General features: G+C 37.7%; 1 protein-coding gene across 1 annotated transcript; it reads right to left on the bottom strand.

Annotated features, from left to right (window-relative positions):
* LOC18784991 (BEACH domain-containing protein C2) lies at positions 1 to 25,105 on the bottom strand. Its single transcript, XM_007220505.2, has 32 exons — positions 24,902 to 25,105; positions 21,859 to 23,954; positions 20,352 to 21,145; positions 18,300 to 19,004; positions 17,892 to 18,026; positions 15,053 to 15,157; positions 14,591 to 14,704; positions 12,999 to 13,075; positions 11,954 to 12,035; positions 11,420 to 11,746; positions 10,421 to 10,986; positions 10,234 to 10,318; positions 9,786 to 9,980; positions 8,924 to 9,469; positions 8,699 to 8,842; positions 7,949 to 8,425; positions 7,632 to 7,774; positions 7,437 to 7,506; positions 7,208 to 7,291; positions 6,182 to 6,238; positions 5,963 to 6,031; positions 5,794 to 5,880; positions 5,598 to 5,714; positions 4,375 to 4,524; positions 4,151 to 4,235; positions 3,940 to 4,060; positions 3,651 to 3,747; positions 3,450 to 3,563; positions 2,895 to 3,264; positions 1,156 to 1,937; positions 743 to 865; positions 1 to 564 (listed from the first exon to the last, which is right to left on the bottom strand). The coding sequence occupies exons 2-32, from the start codon at positions 23,909 to 23,911 to the stop codon at positions 487 to 489; spliced, it is 8,952 nt and encodes a 2,983-aa protein (XP_007220567.1). The 5' UTR covers positions 23,912 to 23,954; positions 24,902 to 25,105; the 3' UTR covers positions 1 to 486.

The raw sequence follows: 25,523 nt of genomic DNA on the forward strand, positions 1-25,523 counted from the left end.
TAACGTAACAACTACTTCCAGTGGAAATTTCGACTGATTCAGTTCAGTTTGGCACAAGGAAACCAAGTTTCAATCAATCGCTCTTAATGAACAGTCCTGGCAGCCAAATCCAGTACTTTACAAGAATGAATAGCTTCTATATTTTCATTCACTAAAATTAATTTATAAAAAATCAATGGACAAAAATGAACAGCTCGAGGCCCCGATAGACTTGAACTCATCGTCTCAATGTACATACTTACAACCGAATTGAGTCAAAAAAAACCCTCGCAGCAACTCTAATAACCTGTAACTCTAGGTATAAAGATAGGGTTTTTCTGCTTACCTAATACACATATGTTACACTCAAAACACAGCTCAAAACTGAATGAATTGGCTCGATTAACAAACAGGGGGAGCCGCTGGCATGCCCTTGCAGTTCTTGCCTTGGTGGTAAATTGTATTGGGTATTTCTGTATCCTTTTCCTTTTCCAGCATGTCCTAAAACTATGATTTAATGAGGGGACTTAGCCCATCGCCTTCCCAACCAAGCTTGAGCATGTGATCCACCACTTTCAAGCTCAACTGCAAGCAATAAGCAGCAGATTTACAATGTTATAGGAAAGTGAATTTTATAATTATTACACACATTAAAGTCACAGGAGGTTCCTCCAACCAGACTGGAACCCCAGTATCAAGTTGGATAAAATCACAAAATCAACTCTAATAAAAATTAAATGAGGAAAACAAATTTTTGACTTACAGCAGGATCCGTGAAAATTATCAACTGTTTATCTGCAGTTGACACCAAAAGGTTTGTGTTATCTGCGTTTTGTGCTAGAGATATGATATCCTGTCCTTCTCCCAACTTCAATACATGAAAAACCTGCAGCGGAAAGTACCACAGGCTTGTTAACAAGAAAGGAACCAGTTCACTTACGAAACCAGACATGCATTACATCAAATGGGTATGATCCAACCCGGGAAGACACATCAGAAAAGACAAGAATGAATGAAAGCCCCTATTGCAGAATTTTTTAGCATGTGGAAAGCAAGATCCCCAATTGTCAAACAAGTCAGATTGTTCCAACGTAGGAAATTTAACCAACAAAAAAGTCAAAAAAAAACATATGGCTAACCTAGAAGGAAAAGCACCCTAATTTGCATTTCTCATACCTTTAGTGTATGAAGATCCAGAAAGCAAATTGAAGGCAATGTAACGTCCAATCTGTTGTTTTCGTCAGTTTTATCTGGCTCCTGGTTAAGATCCCCAAATTCTGTGTTATTCAGTTTCAAATCCCAGCTGCCTCTATCAATTTCCATAGATGAGTTTATTCCAATCAAAGCACTCCATCCATCAACAGAAATTTCCATACAACTGATGCTACCAGAGAAAGGTATCTGAGCTCTGCCAATCAGAACCCCATTAAGAGTAAAGGTATTCAGAGTATTGAGTGTTTTATTCCAAGTCAATACAATTCCCTCAGATGATAGGCAGACAGCATGCGCCTCCACACCAGGTAGCCTTCTGATCAACCGACCTCTTCTTATAGAGTGCAAGAGAACATCTGATGAATCGGAGCATGAAACGACAATGCCAAGATCTGAGCTGACACAACAACAGAGTATTTCCCTCTGGTGGCCTCGAAGAACATGTATGGGACCTTCAATACGACGCCTCCTGCTTTTGTCTGCTAATATGTGTGATAAATTACTACCACTGGTTGTGCGCGGTATATCTGTCCCACCGGAAGGCTCTGATACACTACTAGAGCGAGAGGTAAATGCCCTATGTATTCTCCAAAGTAAAACAGTGGTGTCTCGGGATCCTGTCACAAGGTAGTTGCTATCAGGTGAAAGTCCAAGGCAAGTCACTGGAGCACAATGGCCAAAGGCTGTCTCTAATGTTTTTGCTCCATCTGATGATATTATCTTGATACTGCTATCCACATGCCCACCTAGTTACAAGCCAGAAACTAGCACTCAGATTCCAATTTATTTAAAAATGATATGAGACAGTTAGAACAAGATATAATACATGCCCAGCTAGTTACGAGCCAAATAGTATCACATGATATTTTCTGAATAAACAAAATGAGGTAAACACTTAACACTGGTTTATCAATTTTATTCTTAGGAACACTGACAGCTTTTTACATACTGCATAGGTTGAATAACTGTCAATTTAAAAAACACATGAGCACACAAATGAGAAGGGAAAATTCCAAATTTCCTTAGTCGCGTCTTCAAGTAAGTGCCCTCATATTCTCTAACATCAAACAGACTATTGACTATATTAAAAAAGAAATTCACACATTTATTGAATGGCAAAGGCTCTACCACCTGCAGTTATACATAAAACATTTTAAAATGATGCATAAATGGAGGAATAATGTTGTCATAATAAAATGCAAATACCCAGAAGAAAATTGTTCCACAGTCAAAGTTTCTTATTAACACAAAGTTATGATAAGGTTTCCTATTAATTTCTCTTGTACTTCCATCATTTTACTGCTTTAATCTTACTCTAAATTGCTAATCACCTATTTGGTAACATTTTCGATTTTGGTTTTTATTTTAAATTAGAGAAGGAAAAATGAGAGAATAGTGAGAAGAGAGATGATAGATGTGAGGGAGGGATGAGAAAATGTATAGAGAATGATTCATAAAATATAAACTAGAAAACCAAATTTTTTTAAAACAGTTTTAGTTTTATATATTCTCTTCTCATTATTTATCATGACTGAGATCTACAACAAATCCTCTAGCCTTTGGGACACATTTTCCCTCTTTAATTTTGAAAAGGAGAAAAAAAACTAAAAACCAAAAACATAAATATTATCAAACATTAACAAAATATTTTTTACATAATAGAACAAAGCAGAGGAAACTGAGGTAAGGAAGTGAACACATACCGGTGATTATTTCTTTATCACATGTTATGGATACTATAGCTGAGCTTGTAATTCCAGATGTAGCAAATGCAAGCGCTTGGGGAAAATGCCATTCATCAGAACCAGATCCAGCTGGCCCTTTGAACATACGGATAAACGTTCCACCAGTGGAGCTTGCTGTAGCCTTTCCATGTTGAAAGAGGAAAGGCATACCCTGGCCATCGGGTGTGTTTGGCTGCCACTTGTGCTCTGCAACATTTGCTGCTGGTGCATTTATATTAGCAATAATGATAGCATCTGACGAAGCATGAATGGCTGCTGCAGGAAGATTGCAGCGCTCAGGAGCAGGAACAGCATATGGTTTGACTTCTTTTGGGTTTCGAAAGATAGTCTGACATCCAAAAATCAATCACGAAAATGTTTCATATAAAGGTAATCTACACGTAATGCATGATAATCCAATACCAGAAATATTTTCATAAAAAAATCAAATCCGTATCAGTTATCCAAAATGTCTTATACAGTGACAGACGTATTATTCAGTTAAGTTTCTTGTTTTTCACAAGATAAAGTTACCTGCAAATGAAGAACATCTGCCAACGGCAGCTTCTTCAAGTGAGGAATCGTAAGCAGTTGGGATGGTGTTTGCCCAAAGTATGCAATCTGGTCCTGTGTTGCACGCTGTTGTACCTGTTTTGGCAGATTGAGGGAAAAGGAAATTATGAATCAACCAATTATGGATAAAATCAAACAGATGCCAAAGGAAACTAGACTTACTGGGTCTGAGATCTTATCAATATCAACAGTCCCTTCATAGGTAATGTAAAAGAAGACATTATTTGCCAATATAGCTTCTTTGCCACGTTGCTTATACCTGAATATTCCAATTCATTAATGAAAATAACAGTTTCAAAAAGAAAACTCTCAAAGTTGATATATACAGACAAATTCTAGAGTTGTCACCAACTTATAAAAGATGACAAAAAAGGCAAAACTAAACAAGGTGAAGAAAACAAATAATTTATAAATAATTTTGGTAAAAATAAATCTCCAAACAGAAACCTACCCGAATATGAGATCAATCCATTCATGCAAATGTGCAGATACATGCTCACTTTCAAGAGCCTTCCGATGCTTATGGATGAAATCAATTGGGTTTTCAGCCCAAGGTGGAAGTTTGACAGAATCTGACATGTAAGTAGAAAAGCAGAACAATCAAACTCAGTTTAGTTGACAACAATCAACTAGTTCCACTAGTACAGTGTACTCGAACCTACCAAGTTGTCCACCTGTTTGTGTAGTACCAAAATCGATTGAATTTTCATTGGTTAACATCTCAGGGAGGTAGAATAACTCAGGAACCTAAGATATTTAAATGAATTAATAACCAAAATATTGTCTTATTAGCCCCTGCAAGCAATCATTGTGTAAATGAAATAAAAAAAAATCTTTGCATATTATTAGATAAAATGAAGCTTTTACGAAAATGGTGAGACCATACCAATTCCTTCACATCACTCATGTCCTCAATGACTCCATTCCAAGTACCTGGAATATCTGAAAACATTCGATCTGCATGATCGAATTTTCCACCTTGCAGTTGTATTGACAGAGTTGTAAACGGTTCAACTCTAACAAGATAATATAGCACCTGTAATAAAATAATAAATAAATAAATAAAACACCAGAAATCATGGAGAAGAATTATCTCACCAATCTAATTCATCTAGCTAAAAAGAGTATCACATATTGGCTTCCATGTTACCCAATAACATAATAATATGATGTCAAAATTGCATTGAAGGGCTTTCTTCAAAAGAGTAGATAGTCCTGTGTACCAGGTTAGGTAATGTAATGTAAATTAGCATCTGTTTTTCTCTGAGAGTAAAGGAACATTTTATTAACAAAACTAAAAAGTACACCTCAGTGGGCAAGGAGTTCCACCACAGTGATACAAAATATATTACTACAGCTAAACATTCCTAATCCTTCTAATCACTCTGCTCCCAACATTCTAGGAAACAGATGCCTACCAATCTATAAAATACTATTAAGAGTTACAATTGCATAAACAGATGCCCACTGCTCTTCCACAACATCCCCTCTACAAATTAGCATTTATTTATTGACTAGCCACAACTTAGGATGAGCCCTATAAAGGGAATTTGAGTACTTTAGCATCTAAAAAGGGTTCCGGATTTAATCTTCAGGATGCACAAGCACTAGGTTCCACAAAGGCTGACTTCTGCAGCATCTATCATCAGGAAAGGTCAATTATTCTTTTACCCTTTTTTCTTTCGATAGGAAGCAAAGCAGTTACTTTTTAGTAGGTCCCACCAGAAACCAATAATGTTATAACAGAAGGTGAAAATAAAATAAAACAAATAGTCATATGAGGGCATATCACAGAGGATGTAGTCAACAATATCATAAGCATGCATAAACATGCATCAACATCTTCTTTCCCCAAATGAACTATGCCCGAGGACAAAATGGGATTGGTAAACACGAAATTAAAACACAAAATATTTATTAAAAAAAGCAAAGAAATATGTATTCAGACATGTTAAATATATGATATATACATTTGAACGATAGTCTCTTTATATATCTTTTAAAGAATCATCTAGTAAGTGCCTCAACAATAATTATGAGCACAACAAATGCGTAGTTAGCATACACGACAAAATATGAAAACTGAAAGACAAATGGGAAAGAACCTACTGTTCCAGCGCTAGAATAATGAGAACCATAATGGAATTTGGGTATGACTGGGTCCTCAAAGCTGGAATATCTCTCTTGAAATTTTTTCAATCGATCAGCACTCAATGCACCAACAGGCTGTGTGGTACATAAAACGCTCATTAACATCAGGGTGAGCAAATCTAAACAAATGGATGCTGTATTTCAATGATACCACCTTTGAAAGATCTCGATATGAAGAAGGGTCAGCAAGATCCAACCTCTTTGAACTGTAATCAGAAAGGATCCAAGGAAAAACAGGATACTGAAAGAAATAAAAAGAAATGTGAACTGCATATAAACAGTATTAATTCACATATAATACAAAACTATCCACAAAATTCCACCTGAGTGATGTCATTATAACTACGCCCAGCCAGTGTATTGAGCTGCATTAGGTATTCAAAATTGCTGATCTGCAAAATGGTTGTAATTTTACTGGTTAGATTTTCCATATATTTCCCACATTTATGTTCGTAAAGAAAAAAAATGGAAAAAAGAAGATTAGGAAGAAAAAAAAAAAAAAAAAACTGTTAATGAACTAGAACTTCAATCAGAATTCCTACCTCCCACCTAGCCCAACGCTCCATAAGCTGAGTTCTCTTTAGAAGTTGTTCGGGTCTCTACAATAACAAATCAATTCATCAGTTCTAAAATGTAATAACACAGAATAAGGAATTAAGTCTTGTATTAGTACTATCCAACTTAGAAATCCTCCGCATACACCAAGCATAAAATATCAATTCCTAAGAAGACAGTTTTTTTTTTTTTTTGGGATAAGTACGAAGACATAAAGTTGTTCAGGTCTCTACAATACCTAATTTAAGTTCTAAAAAAGTGCTATTCAAGTTTGGAAAACTCCACATACACCAAAAGTATAATTTCTTAATTTCACAACCACAAATACACACACACACAATCAAATAATAGTTTACATCACAACATATTTTTGAACTTTGGAAATGCAATGATCCTATATTTTTTTCTATGTCTACTCAATAGTGGTTTATGTTATAAAAGTTTTAGGTCACAAGTCAGTCCATTTTTTATTTTTGAAAAGTCAAACTTACCATTTTGTCCTTTTAATTGTGCGTAACTTTTGATTATTTTGGGTGTTTTAGTTTTAACTTTTATGGCATGTTTATTTACTTAGACTGGGGGAAGTCATGAATTGGGGAAGTTAGGAATAAGAGAGAGAAGGAATGGGTATGAGATCAACTACTCCCCCATAATCAATCTAATTCCTATTTTTTCAGGTATTAATTTTGTAGTGTGGAACCCACATACTTTTTTATTCCGTATGTGTTAGCAGATACAGGGAAAGTCAGAAATCAGAACATTTCAAATTTTGTAATACTGGATTTTCTTTTATATACCAAAATGAAATTAGACTAGTTATAGAACTTGATCGGTTTATACCACTCAATAAGTTAATCCAACAGGTGACCAATCAAAATTTTGCAACAGATGTACGCAAATGGTACACACGATCAATGGAATTATTAAACAGTTGTAATGTGGTTACTAAGCTAGACACACAAACACAAACCGGCAAGTAAACTCCACCTCAGACAAGGAAAAGTGGTGAAAACCTGAGTTGCTAGATATATGTTATTCAAATGAGGAGGCCGTGCTTGAACAATAGCTCGGTATGCATTTCTCCGTCCTTCAGTACTCTAAGGAAATAAAAGTTGGGAGGAGAAAAAGACAACAACATGGGTTGGTTAGCAGGTGGATTATAAGGGTTAGAAACGATAAAAATGCCTCCAATGATGAAAGAAAAAACAAAAGGCAATATCTGAAATCTTGCAATATAGCTACCCCAAAATCAAAGAAGAAGTTTGAACGATCAACCAAAAACAGCTCCAGAGCACTTCGTCTTAGGAGATATCTGTGACAAAAGTAGGTTATTGAACAAAGTATATACAAAGAAAAGAAAAAAGGAGAGATATGAGTATTTTCATTTATGTCATTTTATATTACATTAATACTGATGTAAATCTACTATGGGATCACCTTCGGCTATATATTTGATGAAGGGAAGACATCAACCAGCTGCGATCTTTTTCTTGGTCTCTCATTTCGGTGCAATCTAGTATGTCTACTGCCCCATTGGGCTCACTGTTATCAACTATAAAATTTATTCTTCTACTTGTTACCTGAAAGAAGACATAGAATCCAAAACTAATTAGCATATATCATTACACAAGTTTCAGTTCAGGAAAAAGAATAAAAATTCAGTAACTAATTCTGAAATATAAGAACCAAATATGACAACAAACAGACACTGAATATATAAGAAAGGATGTCAGAGCATAGCCTTGTAGACTTGCCTGAAAAGTTCCGCGTATGACCCTCAACGGTCGAACCATCGATGAAGGAAGTTCAAGAACGATTCTTTCATCAAGTTCACTCGGAACATATCCAGGCGCAACGGCTGATGAACTTTCGCCCATGTCTGGTTCACAAGCAACATGTGGATCACCAAATTCCATAGGTACCTGCGGGCTTTGCCCGGCTGTTTCAGATGGATGTGGCTGATTCTCCCCACTTTCTTCTACACTAGAGGCTCTTCCCTCCAAATTATCAATTTCCCCTTGTTCATCGTCTTCATTTACTGCTTCCATGGCTATTGCTTCTGCTGCTAGAATCGGAGCATTTGAGGAATGTATCACATTTTCTTGTTCTTTCATCTTATTATGATCCTCATAATTGGCAGCAGCACCAAAATGATCAGAACCTTTGTAATTCCTTCTTATACATCGTCTCATCCGAGAAGAACTTTCCATAAAGTCTAGCTTCCAAAAAACCTACGGAACATTTACTATGTCTTTAGAAAATATATTTTTAGATACCAAACAAAAAAAAAAAAAAAACAAAAACAAAACAAAAAAAGCACAAAAGATACAAAATAGTGTTAAGTTATAAGAGCAACAAAGATGATGCTAAATATAAAAGCATGCATTGTTGAGAATATAACCAGGCATAAAACCAGACACCATTGTTGCCCCACAAGAAACTTGAATTAATGTAGCAAAATTTGAAAAATCCAGTAAAACAGAACTAGTTATCTCAAAACATACAGGTGCAGGCTTGCATAATTGGTCTCCAGATGGCCCAAAAAGACACTTCATCTCAATCAAGCAATGCATCAGTTTGCGCCATGCACGAACTCCATTGCCCAAACGGTGACGAGTTATTAGATCAACTTGAGAACGTCTGTCAACCTGGAGAGCAAGAAAAGAAAATATCAGATATCCAACCTCAATGTGTATTAAAATATAGGAGGACAAAAGTACAGGTGAAACCTCAGATCGTTGAATGTTTCTTGCTAAAGCAAAACTTGCAACAAGAACAGCAATAAATTTGTACGATAAAGCATTAAAATCTTTTCCATAGACAGATTTTGTATCGACTGGCTGCAAACATTCCATCCAGGCAACCCCCATTGCTTCAGAAACATTCCATCTCTTCACACGCTCCATGTCACCAGTGCTTCTCCGCTGTGCAGATGTGGCCATTGCCACAGCACTGAGACCCCTCCCAGAACCAATTTTGGCATTACGTTCAAGATCACGGGCTGCAGCCAAGGCAGCAGCTTTTGCAGCAGCTTTGTCCTTGGGTAGACCCGGTAATTTGTTAGGCTGCTCCAAAGGTTTTTGAAAGCTCGAAAATGTGTGAAGCTTAGCAGTTTTCCGCTCAAGTAATGAGGAGTCACGCCTAAGCTGAGAATTTGTGGTAGGAGCTGGAGTTTCTGCACCAGAGGCACCAGCAGCTATCATTGCCAGTGCCATTGCAGCAGGTGGTGATGCAAAAGCAGCAGCCCAAGCTGGAGAGATCATAGCAAGAGCAGCCTGAAAAAAATATCGTCAAAATGTCTCAAAATGGTGAAGAAATAGATTTGAAGACAATAGACTCCAGGGAGAAGAAGATAGCTTCAGCTTTATACATTCACAGGTGCAACAAGGAGGCACAGAGAGACATCCACATGGTTGCAATAACTTACACAAAGAGACACATTAAAGTATGCAAGAGAGAAGTTGCAATAATGCAAGAGCGAAACTAACCACCCCGCCCCCACAACTTTCTATTCCAACAACTAAAGATCTAAGTGCATGAAAAATTCATTAATTCTACAGAGAACATAAATAGATTAATAAAGAAGGCAACCTCTATTGGTAGGGCATCAGCAGCCAATGCACGGTCTTCAACCATAAGAGGATTCAAACCGTCACCAGTTGCAAGTTCATGAATTCCAGCCAAAAGTGGCCGCCACCTCCTCAAAACAGCAACAAATGGTGGTACAATGGCCTCAAGGTACTGTTTACGGAGAGGCTTTTTATCCCTGCCAACAGCATGATATAACTGCAAGAAACAAGGCAACAATGACATTTCAACAAGAAATAATAACTGGTAAACAAGGCAACCATAATACCAAATTTTCAAGGAGTGCGTGGAAGGGAAGAAATATCAAGACTCTGAGATACAGTCTAAAAGTCTTTGAATGTTAACAATTGATAAGAGTATAGCTAACAGGTAAAATGTACACCAATTTACCAATTTTTATTTATTTATACGAGTATAACCAATTCACCATAACACTGAAAAGGAAACCAACCTCAGAATAAAGAACACAGGAAGCAACCAAGACTCTCTGTCTCTTGGAATCAGAAATCGCCATGTTTAGAACAGGTGAAAGCACACTGTGAATCATTAATATGAATTAGTTGTAACGCTCAATTTTGACAAACATGCACACAAGGAATAAACAAATGTATTCAGAATCATCATGGATATGAAATCACCTCCACAACAACGCTGAGCGTGGTTGCCTCCCTTCTGATTTCCCATCTTCTATACTTACATTCCTCATGAGCAGACTCTGTTCACCATCATCTTCTTCCCTCATTGAAAGAAGAGCCATTCGAAGCATGCATAAGAATGGTTGGTCACTGTCCAATAACTGGTAGAGTGCTGCCATCCCTCCCATTCCAGTCCCTGATCCACCACCTATGCCAAGTCCACCGCCAAGTCCCGAATCATCCAATAGCAAAGCTTGGAGCATTGCCACAGACTTTTTCACCAAAGGAAGCTCAATCCAGTTTCCGTTTGCATCCTTCTCCAGTGCAGACTTCCAAGATTCCCAACCACTGCCACCACCACCAAAGGCAGCTGAGGTTGAAGGAAGGCCAACACCATACCACAATCTGCTCCTATACTTCCACCCCACAGCTAAATCCATGGCACAGCTTCCATACGATACAAAAGCACAGGAAACAGAACCATACGGCTCAGCTGCTGCAGCAGCAGTAAGACGTTCCATCACTGCTGCAGATATTTGACCATTCGCATCAGCCATTGACGCAAGAAGCTGATCAAAAACTTACAAGCGTAAGCCCCATGAATAAACATGTTATTGTATAAGAAAAAAGAACATAAGACAAGAAATACAGAATTTAATTTTGATAAAATGGCCTAATTAGCAAAGAAAAAGGAATAGTAACCAAGAATATAAGATATTAACTAAGAATATGCAGCGGAAAGAAAATAATAGAAAATTCACATTAAACCAAAAGGTATGAGAGGGACAGTTGCTACGAGTTTGAATATCAGAACCGAGATTAAGGAAACATAATATTAATATGTTTTTTCATTTCTTTTCTTTAATGGGGGTGAGGGGAGAGAACAAACATTATAGATGCACAACTAAATGGAATATATAAGATACGAATCATATTAGAAACAAATAACTGTAAGATTGTGAACATTTGCTCATGTGTTTTGTGCATATGCTGTTGACATACATCAAGAGGAAGCCCAGATTCACTAGATAACGACTTGCGATCACCCAAAGCTCCGAACGAATCTCCACCAACTGTATTCAGCGAATTTAAGTTGTTATTCATGGGAGACACAAGAGAAAGGGGTGATGGAGAACTATCTGCAGCGCGTGAAGCACAAGCTAGTTTGCTCTGTAACCGTAAATGATCCTCGACAAGCATTAGTATCACAATTGCATTCTCTACCAAAGCTACAGAAAGCTGAGCGGCATTCTCTGCTTCTGCCTTAGAATCATTTGGTGATAAACCCTCCGATGCCACATTAGCAGCTGCTGCAGCAATAACTTGAGTCTGTGGTAAAAGAAAAGATTATTTCTTTTTTTTTAATTAGTCAACTTTCAAAATCAAAAGTAGCATATAGTTCTTCTCTTCCAAGGCATTAACTAAAAGTGCCAAATGGGAAGTAAACAAGGATAACACCGTGAGAGAGAGTAGGAGAGAGAGGTTTCAGACTCCAAAAAAGATGCAAAAGGTAACAGGATAAAATACAAAGGTTACCTGAACCTGGAGCTCTCTAGCGGCAAAGTCCAGCAAACCACCTAAAAGCCTCCTTTTAAAAATGGGCAACGATTCTTCACGTCTTCCAAAAATGAAGCACATTAACCAATTTAGGTCATCAATAAACCATTAGGATTCCAAGATGAACAAAAAGCACCAACTGTTAATAATTATTTTTATTAAAGTGAACCAATAGTACAGTAAGCTGAAAAGCACTCAAACAGGGCAAGCTGTGAAAACCTTGAAAAAATAAAGCCAGCAGAACAACCAGGCAACAAAATGTCAATCAAAAGTCAAAATCCTAATAGATAGCTACTTCCCAATCTAAGATGAGAACGAAGAAAGGACAGTCTCTGAACTCAGAAGAAACCAACACCCAAATCAAGCAAACTATCTGGCATTGCCCGATAAATAGTCCACTTTCAAAAATTAAACGTTCCCTTCCTACCAAACCACCCAAAAGACTGCTAAGTTAACACACAACAGCTCCATTAAACCTTTGCCTTCTTCCCACTTTGTTATCAAATTCCAGTCAATGTGGACAAAAAGTACCGCCATCAAAATATTGTTCAAATTACCAACAGATAAAACATAGGTTACCCTAGGAAAAACAAAGAAGCTTTGAAGCAATAAGTCATAGAAAAACATGGTGTAGAAGATTGGCAATAATTGCAGCACAGAACAAATATTCGTAAATGCACACAGGTAAACTTTCCAAGCAGAGACCTCACTAAATCATGTTATGTTGACGAGCATTCAAATTAGTATCTCTAAAAAAAGTTTCTTTTTAAAAAAAATCACATAGCATTACACGTAGGACAAGTAACAGGGCAGTTTTGGACCAGGTCAAACATAATCTGAATCCAACTTACACAAATAAGATTTCACTCCTTGATACCACAAAACCATTTGAAGACAGAAAAACATGTTATCCAGTTTGGAGAAAGTTACAGCAGCAGTTGAAAGATTTATTTCATGACTTGACAAATCATCCATATTCACATTGGGAAACTTCCCAGAGTTAGCCAGAGATGTAAAACAATACCTAACCCGTTGCTCTCCAGTGTTTGATCCACCAACAATACAAAGCCACTCTGCACAATGAATTGTAGCTTCAATATCCTGTAGAAGGGAAGCGATAACAATATGAATGGAACTGATTAACTAGAGAATAACTTATTCTAAACAGCACCACCAAACTTCGCATACATTGATATATGTACAGGCAGGATATAGAGAAAGATCAGAACTCTTAAATAGGCGCACATACATATGATCCATTAATATCTAAATTAGCAAAGTTCAAAAGGTTGGATAACCACATTTCTATCTGGCAAAGACCAGTAAATAATTCAGTGAGCTCAATTGTTTTTTTTTTAAAATAGAAACATTTGTATTGATAATCAAGAGGAGAAATTATCCTCGATCATACAACAAAAGGAATTCGGACTCATTAAGCACCACAATACCTAAAATAAAAAACAACTAACCTACTATGCCCAAAAATAAATCAGTAATTAGAAAACAACTTATGTAAAAACATCTTAAGACTGCCACCATATCTCTCATGATGATAGAATAATGATAATCCTTGAACTGCCCCGAAACCAATGCCCAAAGAGATGCCCAAAATTTAACTCTATCCCATAATTCCTCAACCCTTACTCCTATATGTCCTGAAAAATTCTTCAATTGCACTCCATCCAAATATTCCAGAAGATAGCATGAACTAGACAATCTCGTAGAATTCGAGCTCCCTTCCCCCTCCCCGAAACCACCAACTTGATACTAAGGAACTCAAAACACCCTTCAGGAATCACCCACTCCGAATAAGCCTTCTAGTTAGAACTGTCTTAGAAGTGTGACAGCATGCAACAAAGACCCAAGAAAGGATTCATGGATCACTGAAATAGAGTGAGTTCTTAAAGAGAAAAGAGTAGTCAAGAGAGATGGATATGAACTTAGGAGATAGTTGATAAAACATTTTATACACGGTCAAGAAGCAGAAAAATATTTATGTAGAGGGCCCCAAGTAATCTGGGAAAATGGACATATGTAGCCCTCTTTTTTTAAGAACAAATTGTAGGTAGCCCTCTTTAGTTGAGGTTATTTGAGTTCATATATTTCCATTTCAGGTATATAATTTCATATCTCTACTTCATTTTCGCAGCATATTACTTCTTTTCGCCTGAGTTGCAATATATTAATTTCATACATGCAAGTAGGTGGATTAACCAGATCATCAATGTGCTTGCTAGCTTTATGAAAAATCATCTTCTCTTAGCTTGAAATCACCAAAATTCCATCATACAAATCAAGAATTTTTTTTTTTCTTTTCCATCATGCAAATCAATATTTCATTTCAACATTTTTCCAAGGTACAGATCTATTATACAGGGATGGTTAAAAACTCCACTCCAAATAAACCTTGAATCAAAAGTTGAGTATAGGCAGACAAGCACAAGAAACTATGGCAAACTGAGGAATATAAGAGCATGATTAGGATACAATACAATGCGCAAAAACCTAAAAGATATACGCAGGTTACCAAAAATCAACATATACAGAAGCCATAATCATACAAGGACAACCAAGTTAACTGATGAGAAAGTATATATATACACACATAAATCTAACCTTCCAGCCATCTTTTTGACGCATTGAATGCTCCAACATGATAATCAGGAAGTTATGTATGAGGTCCTCTATATCTCCTGAGCTTGAAGAATCAGAATGTTTGTCTGCATCCATCTGTAAAAACAGGTAATGCAATATTGCGAACATGGAGTTAGGGTTGCTCTCAAGTCCCAATCAATTAAAACAGATAAGATCCCATGCCACTGAAACATAAAACCCTCTTACTCGAACTAAATGTCATATTTCAAACATTCCAGTTGTTTGGGCTGGCTTACAAAGTGAGGGATAGTGCTCCCTCTTCCTACATCACATTCCTTCATGGCTTCAACCCAACAATTCCCCTTTAATAAAGGAAGAGATGAACCACTGACCATAGAGGCTGGTGGTATATATCACACTTTTAATTGCAATGCCTAACACAACTCATAAGTGATATTTTAGAATAATGTTAAAAGACGTTACCTCATAGCTAGAGATAAGAACCTCAAGAAGCCATTCCGGCCATTCCTCCATTTGTGTCAGACTGCTTCTATTTTCTGAATGACTGCAAGCCAAAAACAGAAGATCCTGAAATCATATAGAAAGAAGCATCTTAGAATAGGAAACAGAACATCAAGGAGGATTCAACAACGAAACCCATATAAGCAAGAAGTACAGCATGTGTAAACAATTATTGCCCTTTAGTCATAGCCTCTTACTACACTAAATTTGAGAAGCCGAAAATTCTCTTTTTTTTTTTTTTTTGAATAGAAACATTGTATTGATAATCAAGAGGAAAAATCCTCGATCAAACAAGAAGACCAAAAAAAGAGTCTGACCTACTAAGATTGAAAAACAAACTGCATAAAAAACACGAAAACCACAAAAACTTCAGTAAAATCATCTTAAGACTGCCATCATGTCTCTCATGATGGTAGAGTAGTGATAGTCCTTGAACTGCCCCGAAACCGAAGCCCAAAGGGATGCCCAAAATTTAATTCTGTCCCATAATTCCTCAACCCTAACTCCTATATGACCCTGAAAAATTCTTCGATTTCGCTCCATCCAGATATTCCAGAAAATAGCATGAACTAGACAATCACGAAGGATTCCAGCTCTCTTCCCCTTCCCTGAAATCCTCAGATTGATACTAAGGAGCTCAAAACACCCTTTAGGAATCACCCACTCCACTCCGAGAGCACCCAACATCCTCCACCATAATTTTAGGGAATACGAACAATGAATGAACAAGTGATCAATGTTTTCTGCATTCTCTTTGCAAAGAACACACCAAGAGGGGGATAAGCACATCTTTGGTTGCCTCCTTTGAATGCAATCGCAAGTATTAATCCTGCCATTTGCTGCCAGCCACACGAAAAATTGAATTTTCGGCGGAGTCTTTGCCTTCCAGATTGAGCTGAAAGGGGGAAAGACATCCCTAGTGGTAGAGAGAAGAAAAGACCTGAAAGACTTGCAGGAAAAAGAACCCTGCTCCTCGACCTCCCAAGATCTCCGATCCGGTCTAGAACCATATAATCTCACATTCCCCAATATATCCAAAAGTATTACCACTTCTGCAAGCCGAAAATTCTTATGCTTCACAAAGTTAAGCTGTTTCAACCAACATTCAATGATTCCAGAGGCGAAGGCAATATGTGAGGTGCTTCACTACCCATGAGGCAAGGCATTGCCTTGAGGGATAAGCTTTTTCATACTTGAGCTTTTACATTCCAAAATATATGAAAAGAGTTGAAAAAAGTTAACATACAGAATTTCTGAACCACAAACATCAAAGTCATCATGCAATAAATAAAACCTCATACAATTAGAACAATCAATCCTAAGTATTCAGCAAAACTCCCAAAATGTATAATAGTCTCAGCAACTGAGTACTAACAATGAATATGGGAGAAATTGTAAGCATCCAGTTTTCTAGCCACAGACTCCCTATAACATTCAAATACTTAGGCATCGTGCGATTAGAGACACCTATTCCTGCACAGCTCAACTTCATTAATGCAAAGGTCTTCCCCTTTGTACAATCAGCAATAAGTTGCAGTGGGGGTTTAAGTACGGACCAACTACCCAGTTTTAGGAGAAACTTGAATGAGTCTGAGGTGTCAGAAATAGCTTCCTTGTTGTCTCTACTTGAAAATGTCTGTATCCACTCTTCCAGGATTAATTCAAGAAAATGGGGCCTAGATACCACGGGGAGTCACTCCAACAAGTGTTATTACTGTTACCTGAGTAATTCTGGCTCAGAGTCTTCCTTCAATCCCCATGGTTTGCTTTGGTTATCTAGAACTCCCTCCAAGGTGAAGATTCTGTCATGGCTAATGGCTCACAGAAAGGTGAATACTTGTGATATGGTTTAAAGGAGACAAAATACCTGCTAATCCCCCCAATGGTGTATTTTGTGTAAGAAGAATTTGAAACCAGTTGTTCATATTTTCCTTCATTACCCTGTGACGTTGAGTCTTTGACTTAAGTTGGGTCATCCGAAAGGATTGCTTTTCCTTTCTCTGCAAGAGCCATAAAATGGTGTGCAAGGGTACGAAGACCAAAGTCATGTGGGGTTGTATGGTTCTGGCCGTGAACTGTTAGGATGAAGAGAAGCAAAACAGTTTCTGAAGATTATGTTGGTGTAGAGGTTGAGGGGTTATGGGAAAAATTTGGCTTTGGTCAGCACTATTGGCATCTGTATTCACAGAGTTTAGTTCTCAAACATTTGACTATACTGGCAAGCTGCTAGTTGTTAGTTCTGCGCATTTGTGAGGGTCTTCTTGTTTCAGCTGAGTCTTTGATTTGTTTTCATTTTGACTTTTCTGAAATAGTCCCCTTGTCCACTTTTTCTGTTCATCGCAATTTTATTGCTCTTCAGCACATTTTCTCTTTATATAAAAAAATACAAAACCCAGTCTACCCTCAAGGGGCTCCCTTAAAAACCTCGAGTCAGGGACACAGTGTCTCTCAATAGACATTGCCACTACTGTGTTAACTGTTCAACAGTCAGTAACTGATGCTGACTTGCCCAGATTCAACTGCAACCATGTAAAGGAGTGTATGCACTGTCTGGCACACATTTTATGCAAGAGATGCCTCAGCAAAAAGGCCTACACCTTAGAGGACTTCAGCTAAACAAGGGAACACCCTTGAAGACATTTCTAAAATTATTACAATATACAATGGCTCTTGCCACTTCCTTAACAATTGCATCTAAAAAGGCATTTTTGTTTATTCCAATTCCCACATTAATTTCATTCAACAAATTCACATATAATAGATAGACACACAGCAGGTTGGGAAAAATAAAAAGCGATACCTGTAGCGCTCGGCTTTGCAAAGCCTTAGGTGCGTATGGAAGTGAACGCAGGAGAACCAAAAGAAGTTGCAAATGTTCAAATTGATGACCAGAATCGTAGAAGTTCAACCCATCATCAGTCGACGAGGCATTGATCTAAAGATAAAACAAAAACATGTTTACACGTTTAAATGTTGACCATTTTAGAAAACACAAAATTATTAAATGAAACTAATCCACCCCTTCAAAATCACTTTTATGTGGATTTTAGCACCAATGAAGGTCCTTTTGATAAAAAAGGAACACAAAGCATATTCAGGATTAAAACAAACCAAATGACGAGGAGTCCCTTCTTTTGAAGGAACAAAATTGTCCTTAATAAACAAACCCATCACAACATATGAGCACGGAAGAATAAGTATGTCTTACCGACGCACCCAACAATGCTGTATACACATTGCTGGTCAAAAGCCTGTTTGGTGCTGCTTGGAAAGCCTTTTGTAAAGCAAAAAGTAAAAGGCAAACTTTATCTTCAAACATGGTACCACCTCCATCATTGAGTGCACTACCTATAAGACTGTTTGCCATATCCGAGGGAGCACGTGAACCAAATTTCAAATACCCTGATGCAACTAAAGCACCTAGAAGCCCGATGATTCCAACAACCACCCCATCACTTTTATCGATATTGTAAACATTATTCCTTGCATTGTCAGCACTAATTGATAGATCTATACCACCAAGATTCTTTGTAAAAGCACTTTCTGAAGCAGAAGCCATTCTTCCTATTTTCAAATCAGGGGAAACGGCAACAGGACAGCTAGCTTCAGGGGTTTGAGATTCACCAACTTCCTCATGCAAATTAAATTCCTTTCCCTCTGATGATTCATCATCCTGAACTTTTTCAGATACCACTGTGCCACTATCTGGCTCAGGTCCTTGGACTGACAAAATTTCATCATTCTTGGTCATGGATTCTGGAATACTATAGTCACCAGCTTTGGCTTCTCGTTGCAGCAAAACAAGAAGGGTCTCTATACCACCACAATCTATAAATGCCTCTGCAAACGTCTGAGCTCTTGACGCATTTGGCTGTACCACCAACCTGTAAATCAGATGCAATACCCTTGCAACCTGGAAGAAGAACACTTTTTAGAGCCATATATCAACATTAACTATTAATCATTATACATCCAAAAGGCCCTAGTATTTTTCTTAATTATTCTAAACTTAAAGTTTCTTGTCTCTTAGGAGTGTGGTTTAAGTCTGTCTGTAGTTTGCTTGAGGATTGCTCTTATCCTCTTGTTTATCAATATAATCGTTTCTATTCAAAAAATAAATTATTCTAAACTTAAAGTGAGAAGGCAAGATTCATGCAGAAAATATTCCATGAAGCATATAGTTGCAGGACCCTTAAGTTCCTCAGAAATATTCAGGAAAAAGAAAAACTTCTTCACAATGTACTAACACGGTTTACAAATTTAGGAAAATTGCTGAATGAGGCAAAAGAAAGGACTTGGTTATCTTTTTTGGTAAGACGCTAAGAGCCCAAGTCTATAGGTTTCTGTCCTCTTTCCTTCGCAAAATAGAAAAAGGGTTGTCAAACAAAAATAAAAATAAGAAAACACCTTGGTTATCATGTTCTCAAACATCCATTTTAATTGAGTGAGCTTTCTTGCATATTTCTAAGAATTTTGAAATTCTTTTTGAAAAGATATTTCTAAGAATTTGGAAAACAAGAACAGAAAAATAGTAAGGCAGGGTGTTTAAGTCTCATAAACCTGTAAGATTAGTACAGAGTGTTCAAACGTCAAACCAAAAAAAATTAATGCCAATGCAGTAGTAAGGTATGAATCATATGGTGTGCACATCCAAGCCACAATACATAGGCCAGGTGATTAGGCAGTTGGACCATAGGCCCTACTTAATCCATATGGACAATTTGAGGTGGCCTGCAAAAGTATATAGGAAAGAAGAAACCAGTAGATAGAGCAACTATGTCTTACAAGAGCTTCATTAACTCATACTAGGGGTGCAACTCATCAGAGTAAGCAAAGAAGAGTATGTGTGCCATATTACAATAGGTCCTGCATTTCTTTTTTTCTTTTTTTCTTTTAAGAGAAACAGAATTTTATTAAAAGTAGAAAAGCTAATTACAAAGATTGGATAAGGAATCCACAATCTAAAGAGAAGAGAAAATACAATAAAAGACTACTCGGAAAAAAAGTCAGTTAGAAAAAGCTCAAAATTCAAAAAATCTAGTCTCACTTCACAGCTGCTAACAAATCCAACATTTTATAAGAATGAGAATAATACAGTAGGTCCTGTATATGACGCTCCAATATTACAATTGCCAAGTTACAATGCAATTGAATTGGGCAGTGGGAGGGGGGAGGGGAGAAGATAAACTGTACTGAGCAAGTAGCCACACCATAATATAAATTCTATCTAGGAAAACAATCTTTTGCAAAGTAATTTTACCTGATTGGGTTGTGGGCAGTCAACCATGAACCCCAGTAAACAACGAACGTCATCTGAAGCCAATGAAGGAGGTGCTGCTCCTACTAGAAGTTCAATAATGACCAAGAGTTCATCAACCAAAGCATTCACTTCACCAACAGGACGTCTTGCCTCATTAAGTGATAGAGAAAAAGTATTCACTGAATCCTTTTCGCGAATTGTCCAATAGCATCTTCTGCAACTGTCAAGAAGCATCTGAATGGCATTAGCATCTCGCATTACCGATGACTCTGTGAAAACCATGTCTGCAAGTGATGAAAGAAGCTTCTTTTGTAGCCCATAGTTACATAAGCTCCAAATTTTTAGGTCCAAAAGCAATGTACTGAAAAGCTGCACCTTGAGTGCATAATTCTTCTGCTGAGATTGACATAGGGATAAAATGGCAGCAACAAGTTCCTCATCTCCCACACCATTTTTCTCTCCAGCATGAAGTGAAGACAAAGTTTGCAAAAGATAGTTTAAAATTCTTGATAGAACCTCTGGCCCTCTAGTACGACAGAACTCTTCATTGTTCCTAGGGTGTTGAATAGCCATGCAAATAGTTCGGAATATTGGGGCAGCAAGAGCAGTGGTAGCCAAAGACAAAGGAGGATTCCCTTGTCGTGGTTCCAGGCTATCTATATCCACACTGCTAACTGCCAAAGGAAGTAAAGACATAGGACCCCCATAGGCCAAGGCCCACAATGCCGCCACTGGTCGCATTCGTGTAGCAATATGTACCTGCCCAAGAACCTCAGCTGGTCTTCGAAGCATGCCTGAAATAACAGTAATAGGTAACTGAATAAAGAAAAGACAAGTACACACTACCACGGTACTCAAACCATGAAGCACAAGGCCAAAACCACCAAAGGTACAAAAATAAAATAAATAAGAGGCATCATTACAAAAATCATCTGCATATTGGGCCTTAACATTAAACCCCCAACTTAATTAAAGAACAAAGATCTACAGGGGGTTTGGGAATTGGCAGGACAGAAGTGGGAGGAAAGAAAGACAGGAATTAAAAGTGGAGGTGAAAAATGTTTTCTCTTTTATGGAAGCAAGTAGAAAAGCAAGAAAAGGGAGGAGAAGATTTTCCCATGGGCCAACTAAACTCTCCAGAAGTTGAGAGAGAATGGAGAGACAAGGTTCAATTATTAAATTACTATTTTGTCCGTACAGCCAAAAATAATGTCAATAACTATATTGAACTTAAGGGAAAAATAGTAAATTTCTGTTCTATGCTTTCCTTTCCTTCCTTTTTTTTCTTCTCATACAAATACAGGAAAATTGTTTCCTTTAAAGTTCTATCTTTTTAAGTTCTCTCATCCAAACAAAAGGAAGTTAAAACTCTTGTATTTTATTTGCCCCTATTTTATTTCCTCATTCTGCCCCTATTTTACTGCACATGACCAATCCAACATCTAATGTAGCTTTTGTTTGGTTATTATTCATTGTAAGATATTGATGAAAATAGAAATGACTTGACCTGCTGCGCCACTAGGAGAAGCATCTGGACAAAATCTCCCGCTAAGCAAACTGGGATGATAGAGAAGGTGAATGCATCCTCCTAATTCTGCATCCAAAAGTGAACTTTCCACTGCCATATTTTGCACATGCACATTTGTTGCTAGCCATGGAAGCCCTGCCGCATGACCAAAAGAAGGAAGCACATCCCCTCCCCTAGAAGCCAAACGTGACATCCTTTCCGGGCCAATTGGTTCCTTAAAAATATAAACAGGCCCCATCTCAGCAAACAAAGGGCATTGACGGCGACGACGTTGTAAACCGGCCATTGTAGGAGGAGGATTTGTCCCAATGCAGCAAAATGCAAGCGGCTTAGAGATCCGAGGAAACTCAAACGGTCGAGTTTCATACAACGATCCATCAATATACAGCCTTAATTCACTCTCTGCTTTCCCAAGCAACCCCTGCTTGCAAGTATGCTCTAGCCCAATAAAGTACCAGCACTGAGGCTTGAATGCATGAGTAAAGTGTAAAGAAGCTTTCTTACCCTTTCCACTACCACTTTCAACCACCAAAAACTGTGCATGGAAGTATGCCTCCAATCCCTGATTGTCAGCAGATAAGAAACTGAACAACCGTGGCATGTGTGCTGTGCCTTCACCAGCAAGTGCACTGGCAGCAGCAGCAGCTGACATGGCAGACGATTTTCCCGATTTGGCAGCAGCAGCTGCTGCAATTGCTGCAGCAGCGGTTGCTGCATTTAATGTATCTGCAAATGATTCAATGTAAATCCATGTTGCAAATGCATACCCATTGGTAAATGGCCAACGGCTCTCCCCTGGCCCAAGCAAACCTGAACTTTCACCATCAAACTCAAAAGTACAGGCTGGTCCTCTTGACTCCTTTCCACCCATTGCCTTCTCCAGTGCAATCATTAAGCGGGTTGACCAGACAGTAGTAAGTGTTCTGGTAATGACTTGAAACCATCTGTGCATATCGATAACACTAAGTGAATGCCCAGCTAAGTATTGAATGCAGTAACATAACGGAGCCCCGTCCCATCTCATTTGCAGCGGCGAATCAACATCATGCACAAATATCTTCTCCGCTGACCTTAAAAGAACTCCTAATAAACCAGCCATTGAGCACATTGCTCTGTTTCTTGTACAAGCCCTTAATATTGCAAGTAACCCCCTGACCATTCGTGTCCGAGGGGACATAATAACATCACTATCACCAACCCAAGGTAGCGAAGGAATAAGCGCACCTGAGACAATGGCAGCCCGAGAGTTCAGCATCACACTAGGAGGATTGTTATCCTCATCTTCTTCAAAACTTTCAACTCCACCCATTGTCGCAATAAGTGAATCAACTACCAAGTATGCAATGCCGTCCATTTCCTCCCCACTTCCAAAACTCTCCACACCACTAACAATATTCTTTAATTTGTCTAAACTTTCAGGCTTCCCCATGATGGCAGAATCTACTAAATGCAACAACTCCGGAGATACATTTGGCATTGCAGGTTTTGGCCTTGGTTTTGGGGGTGAACCAGCAGGAGAATAACCCACATCCCCATAAAAAGAAGAATCAAAACTAGTAGACGACATAGATGGCTTGTGACCAAATTTTCTGTCCTGCCCTGGGCTCCAGGCAGACTGATCATGTTGCATTCCATCAACTGCAGAAGAATTTAATTCTGCCGTAAATGTCTGTGAGGTATCTTCAAACTGACCAGATGATAGTCTGGTGGTATCTGAATTTCTGGGGATATCTGAATTTGATGACTGATTTGAGTCCACATAACCACCCTGAGATGCACCAACAATCTTATCTTGATCTTTCAAAGAAACCTGCTCAAATTGGTCTTCATCCACAACCGTAGTTGCAGAATCAACCCCTTGCAAGGTTACGCTATCATGTCCTACATCAGCTACATCACCATCGGTATTTTTCATATTTTCCTGATGAGACGGATCAATATTTTCCTGTAAATCACCACCCACTTCATGATTATCTGAATCCTTCCTGGAATTTTTTTCAAATTCCTTATTCCTCTCCTCTTCTTCTTCCATTATAATACAGCTCTATAAATTATTCATATATACACCGAGTTACCTATAAAAAAAAAATGAAAATAAATGAGGCATCCATATCATTCCAGTCAACCCTGTGAAACAATTATTCAATATGGAAATAAAGCTAATAATTGGCAGTCAATAACTTTCAAGCTAAAATTTAGTGGGATACCAGTAAATTCAACAAAATTATTCAATATCCACACAAAAGAATAAATTTGTGGATATTACAATAAATTGAAAACACTTTCCACGGGTAAGATCATACAAAATAAAATAAAAAATTCCTATGTTATCTTCAAAATTCATTCCAAAAAAAAAAAATTTTAAACAAAACAGCTCTTATCGCACACCACATAGTCTTCTCTAGCTGGAACTTGTATAGAAGAAACAATCTCCATTTGGAACTCTTCTAGCAGTCTATTGCTTAGTGCTCCGAGTTGGGTTCACTTAAAGTAAACCCAATTTCATGGTAGTCCACAAGACATTAGCTACTGACTATTTACTCTAAATTTCCAAGTCCATATTTCCCTGCACTTTTTGGAAGCCAAAAAATCGTTTCACAAAGACTACCCTTTTAACTCACGCAGAGAACAGAATTGAAGGTTTCAATCAAAAAAGTAAAGAAACTACAAGGATTTCACGGATCTATCCAAGGAAGGAACCAAAACACTCACATATTCATGCATGCGTATTCATATACATATACATTTACTTATTCCCAACTATTGAAATGGAGATCGATCTCGCTGCGCATTGTGGGTTTTACATGAATGCTGCGGATCGATCATGTTCATCAGACTACTGACCTATTTGTGTGTGAGTGTATACCAGCTTGTCGTAGCTAAAGAAAATGCACAAATCAGAATGAAATGGCAATTGATTGATATTGAAAAACACAACACAAGCAGTGATTAAATTCAAAATTAAAATTAAAATTTAGAAAGAAAAAAATGCGTCAACGAGGGAGGAAATTAAATTAAATACCTTGGAAAACAGGATCGGGAAAATGGCGATGAAGTTGCAGCGATTACAGAATCCAGAAAATTGGAAAAGAAAATGAAAAGGGAAAAAATTGCAGAGAAAAGGAGCGAGATGTTTCAGAAAGAGAAGGCGAATTAGGCGCGAGAGAGATGGTGGATTTCGCAGGTAATAGAGTTTGTGTGTGGGTCTGGAGGTCTGGTTGCCTTGCCCAGTCAAAAATCAAAACAATATGACCCAATGGGCTTGCTTTTCCAATTTCTTTCACTTTCTCGGTACGGAAAAATATTTTTAAATCGCAAAAAATGAGGAATGGAAAGAAAAATATTGAATTTTTTGTAACTATAGGGAAAAGACATACCAAAATAGGAGGATTAATGGGTTTTAGACATAATTAAATTTTAATACCATTATTTTTCACCATTTGACAGCCGAGGAGAATGTTCACCACTTTTTCTTTTTCTTTTTTGTTGGTGAAGCATATGCATGAAAAATAACACGTGGCATGCAATCAAAAGAAATAATCATTTTTGTGCCATGTCAAATACAATTTAGGTTAAAGCACCATGTGGGATGCAAGGGGTCCAATTGGAGAAAAAAAAACTCACTAGACACTAGACACTTGTTA

This window comes from Prunus persica, chromosome G2, assembly GCF_000346465.2.
Source record: "Prunus persica cultivar Lovell chromosome G2, Prunus_persica_NCBIv2, whole genome shotgun sequence".
Lineage (NCBI taxonomy): Eukaryota > Viridiplantae > Streptophyta > Magnoliopsida > Rosales > Rosaceae > Prunus > Prunus persica.

Bases quoted from the DNA above. Each gene is read 5' to 3' on its own strand.
- LOC18784991 (XM_007220505.2), bottom strand. From the start codon at position 23,911: ATGGAAGAAGAAGAGGAGAGGAATAAGGAATTTGAAAAAAATTCCAGG. The intron at 6,239-7,207 runs GTTTTCACCACT...TTGTTATTGTAG, and splicing joins ACATATATCTAGCAACTCAG to AGACCCGAACAACTTCTAAA. The intron at 4,236-4,374 runs GTATGGTCTCAC...TAAATATCTTAG, and splicing joins TGAGTGATGTGAAGGAATTG to GTTCCTGAGTTATTCTACCT.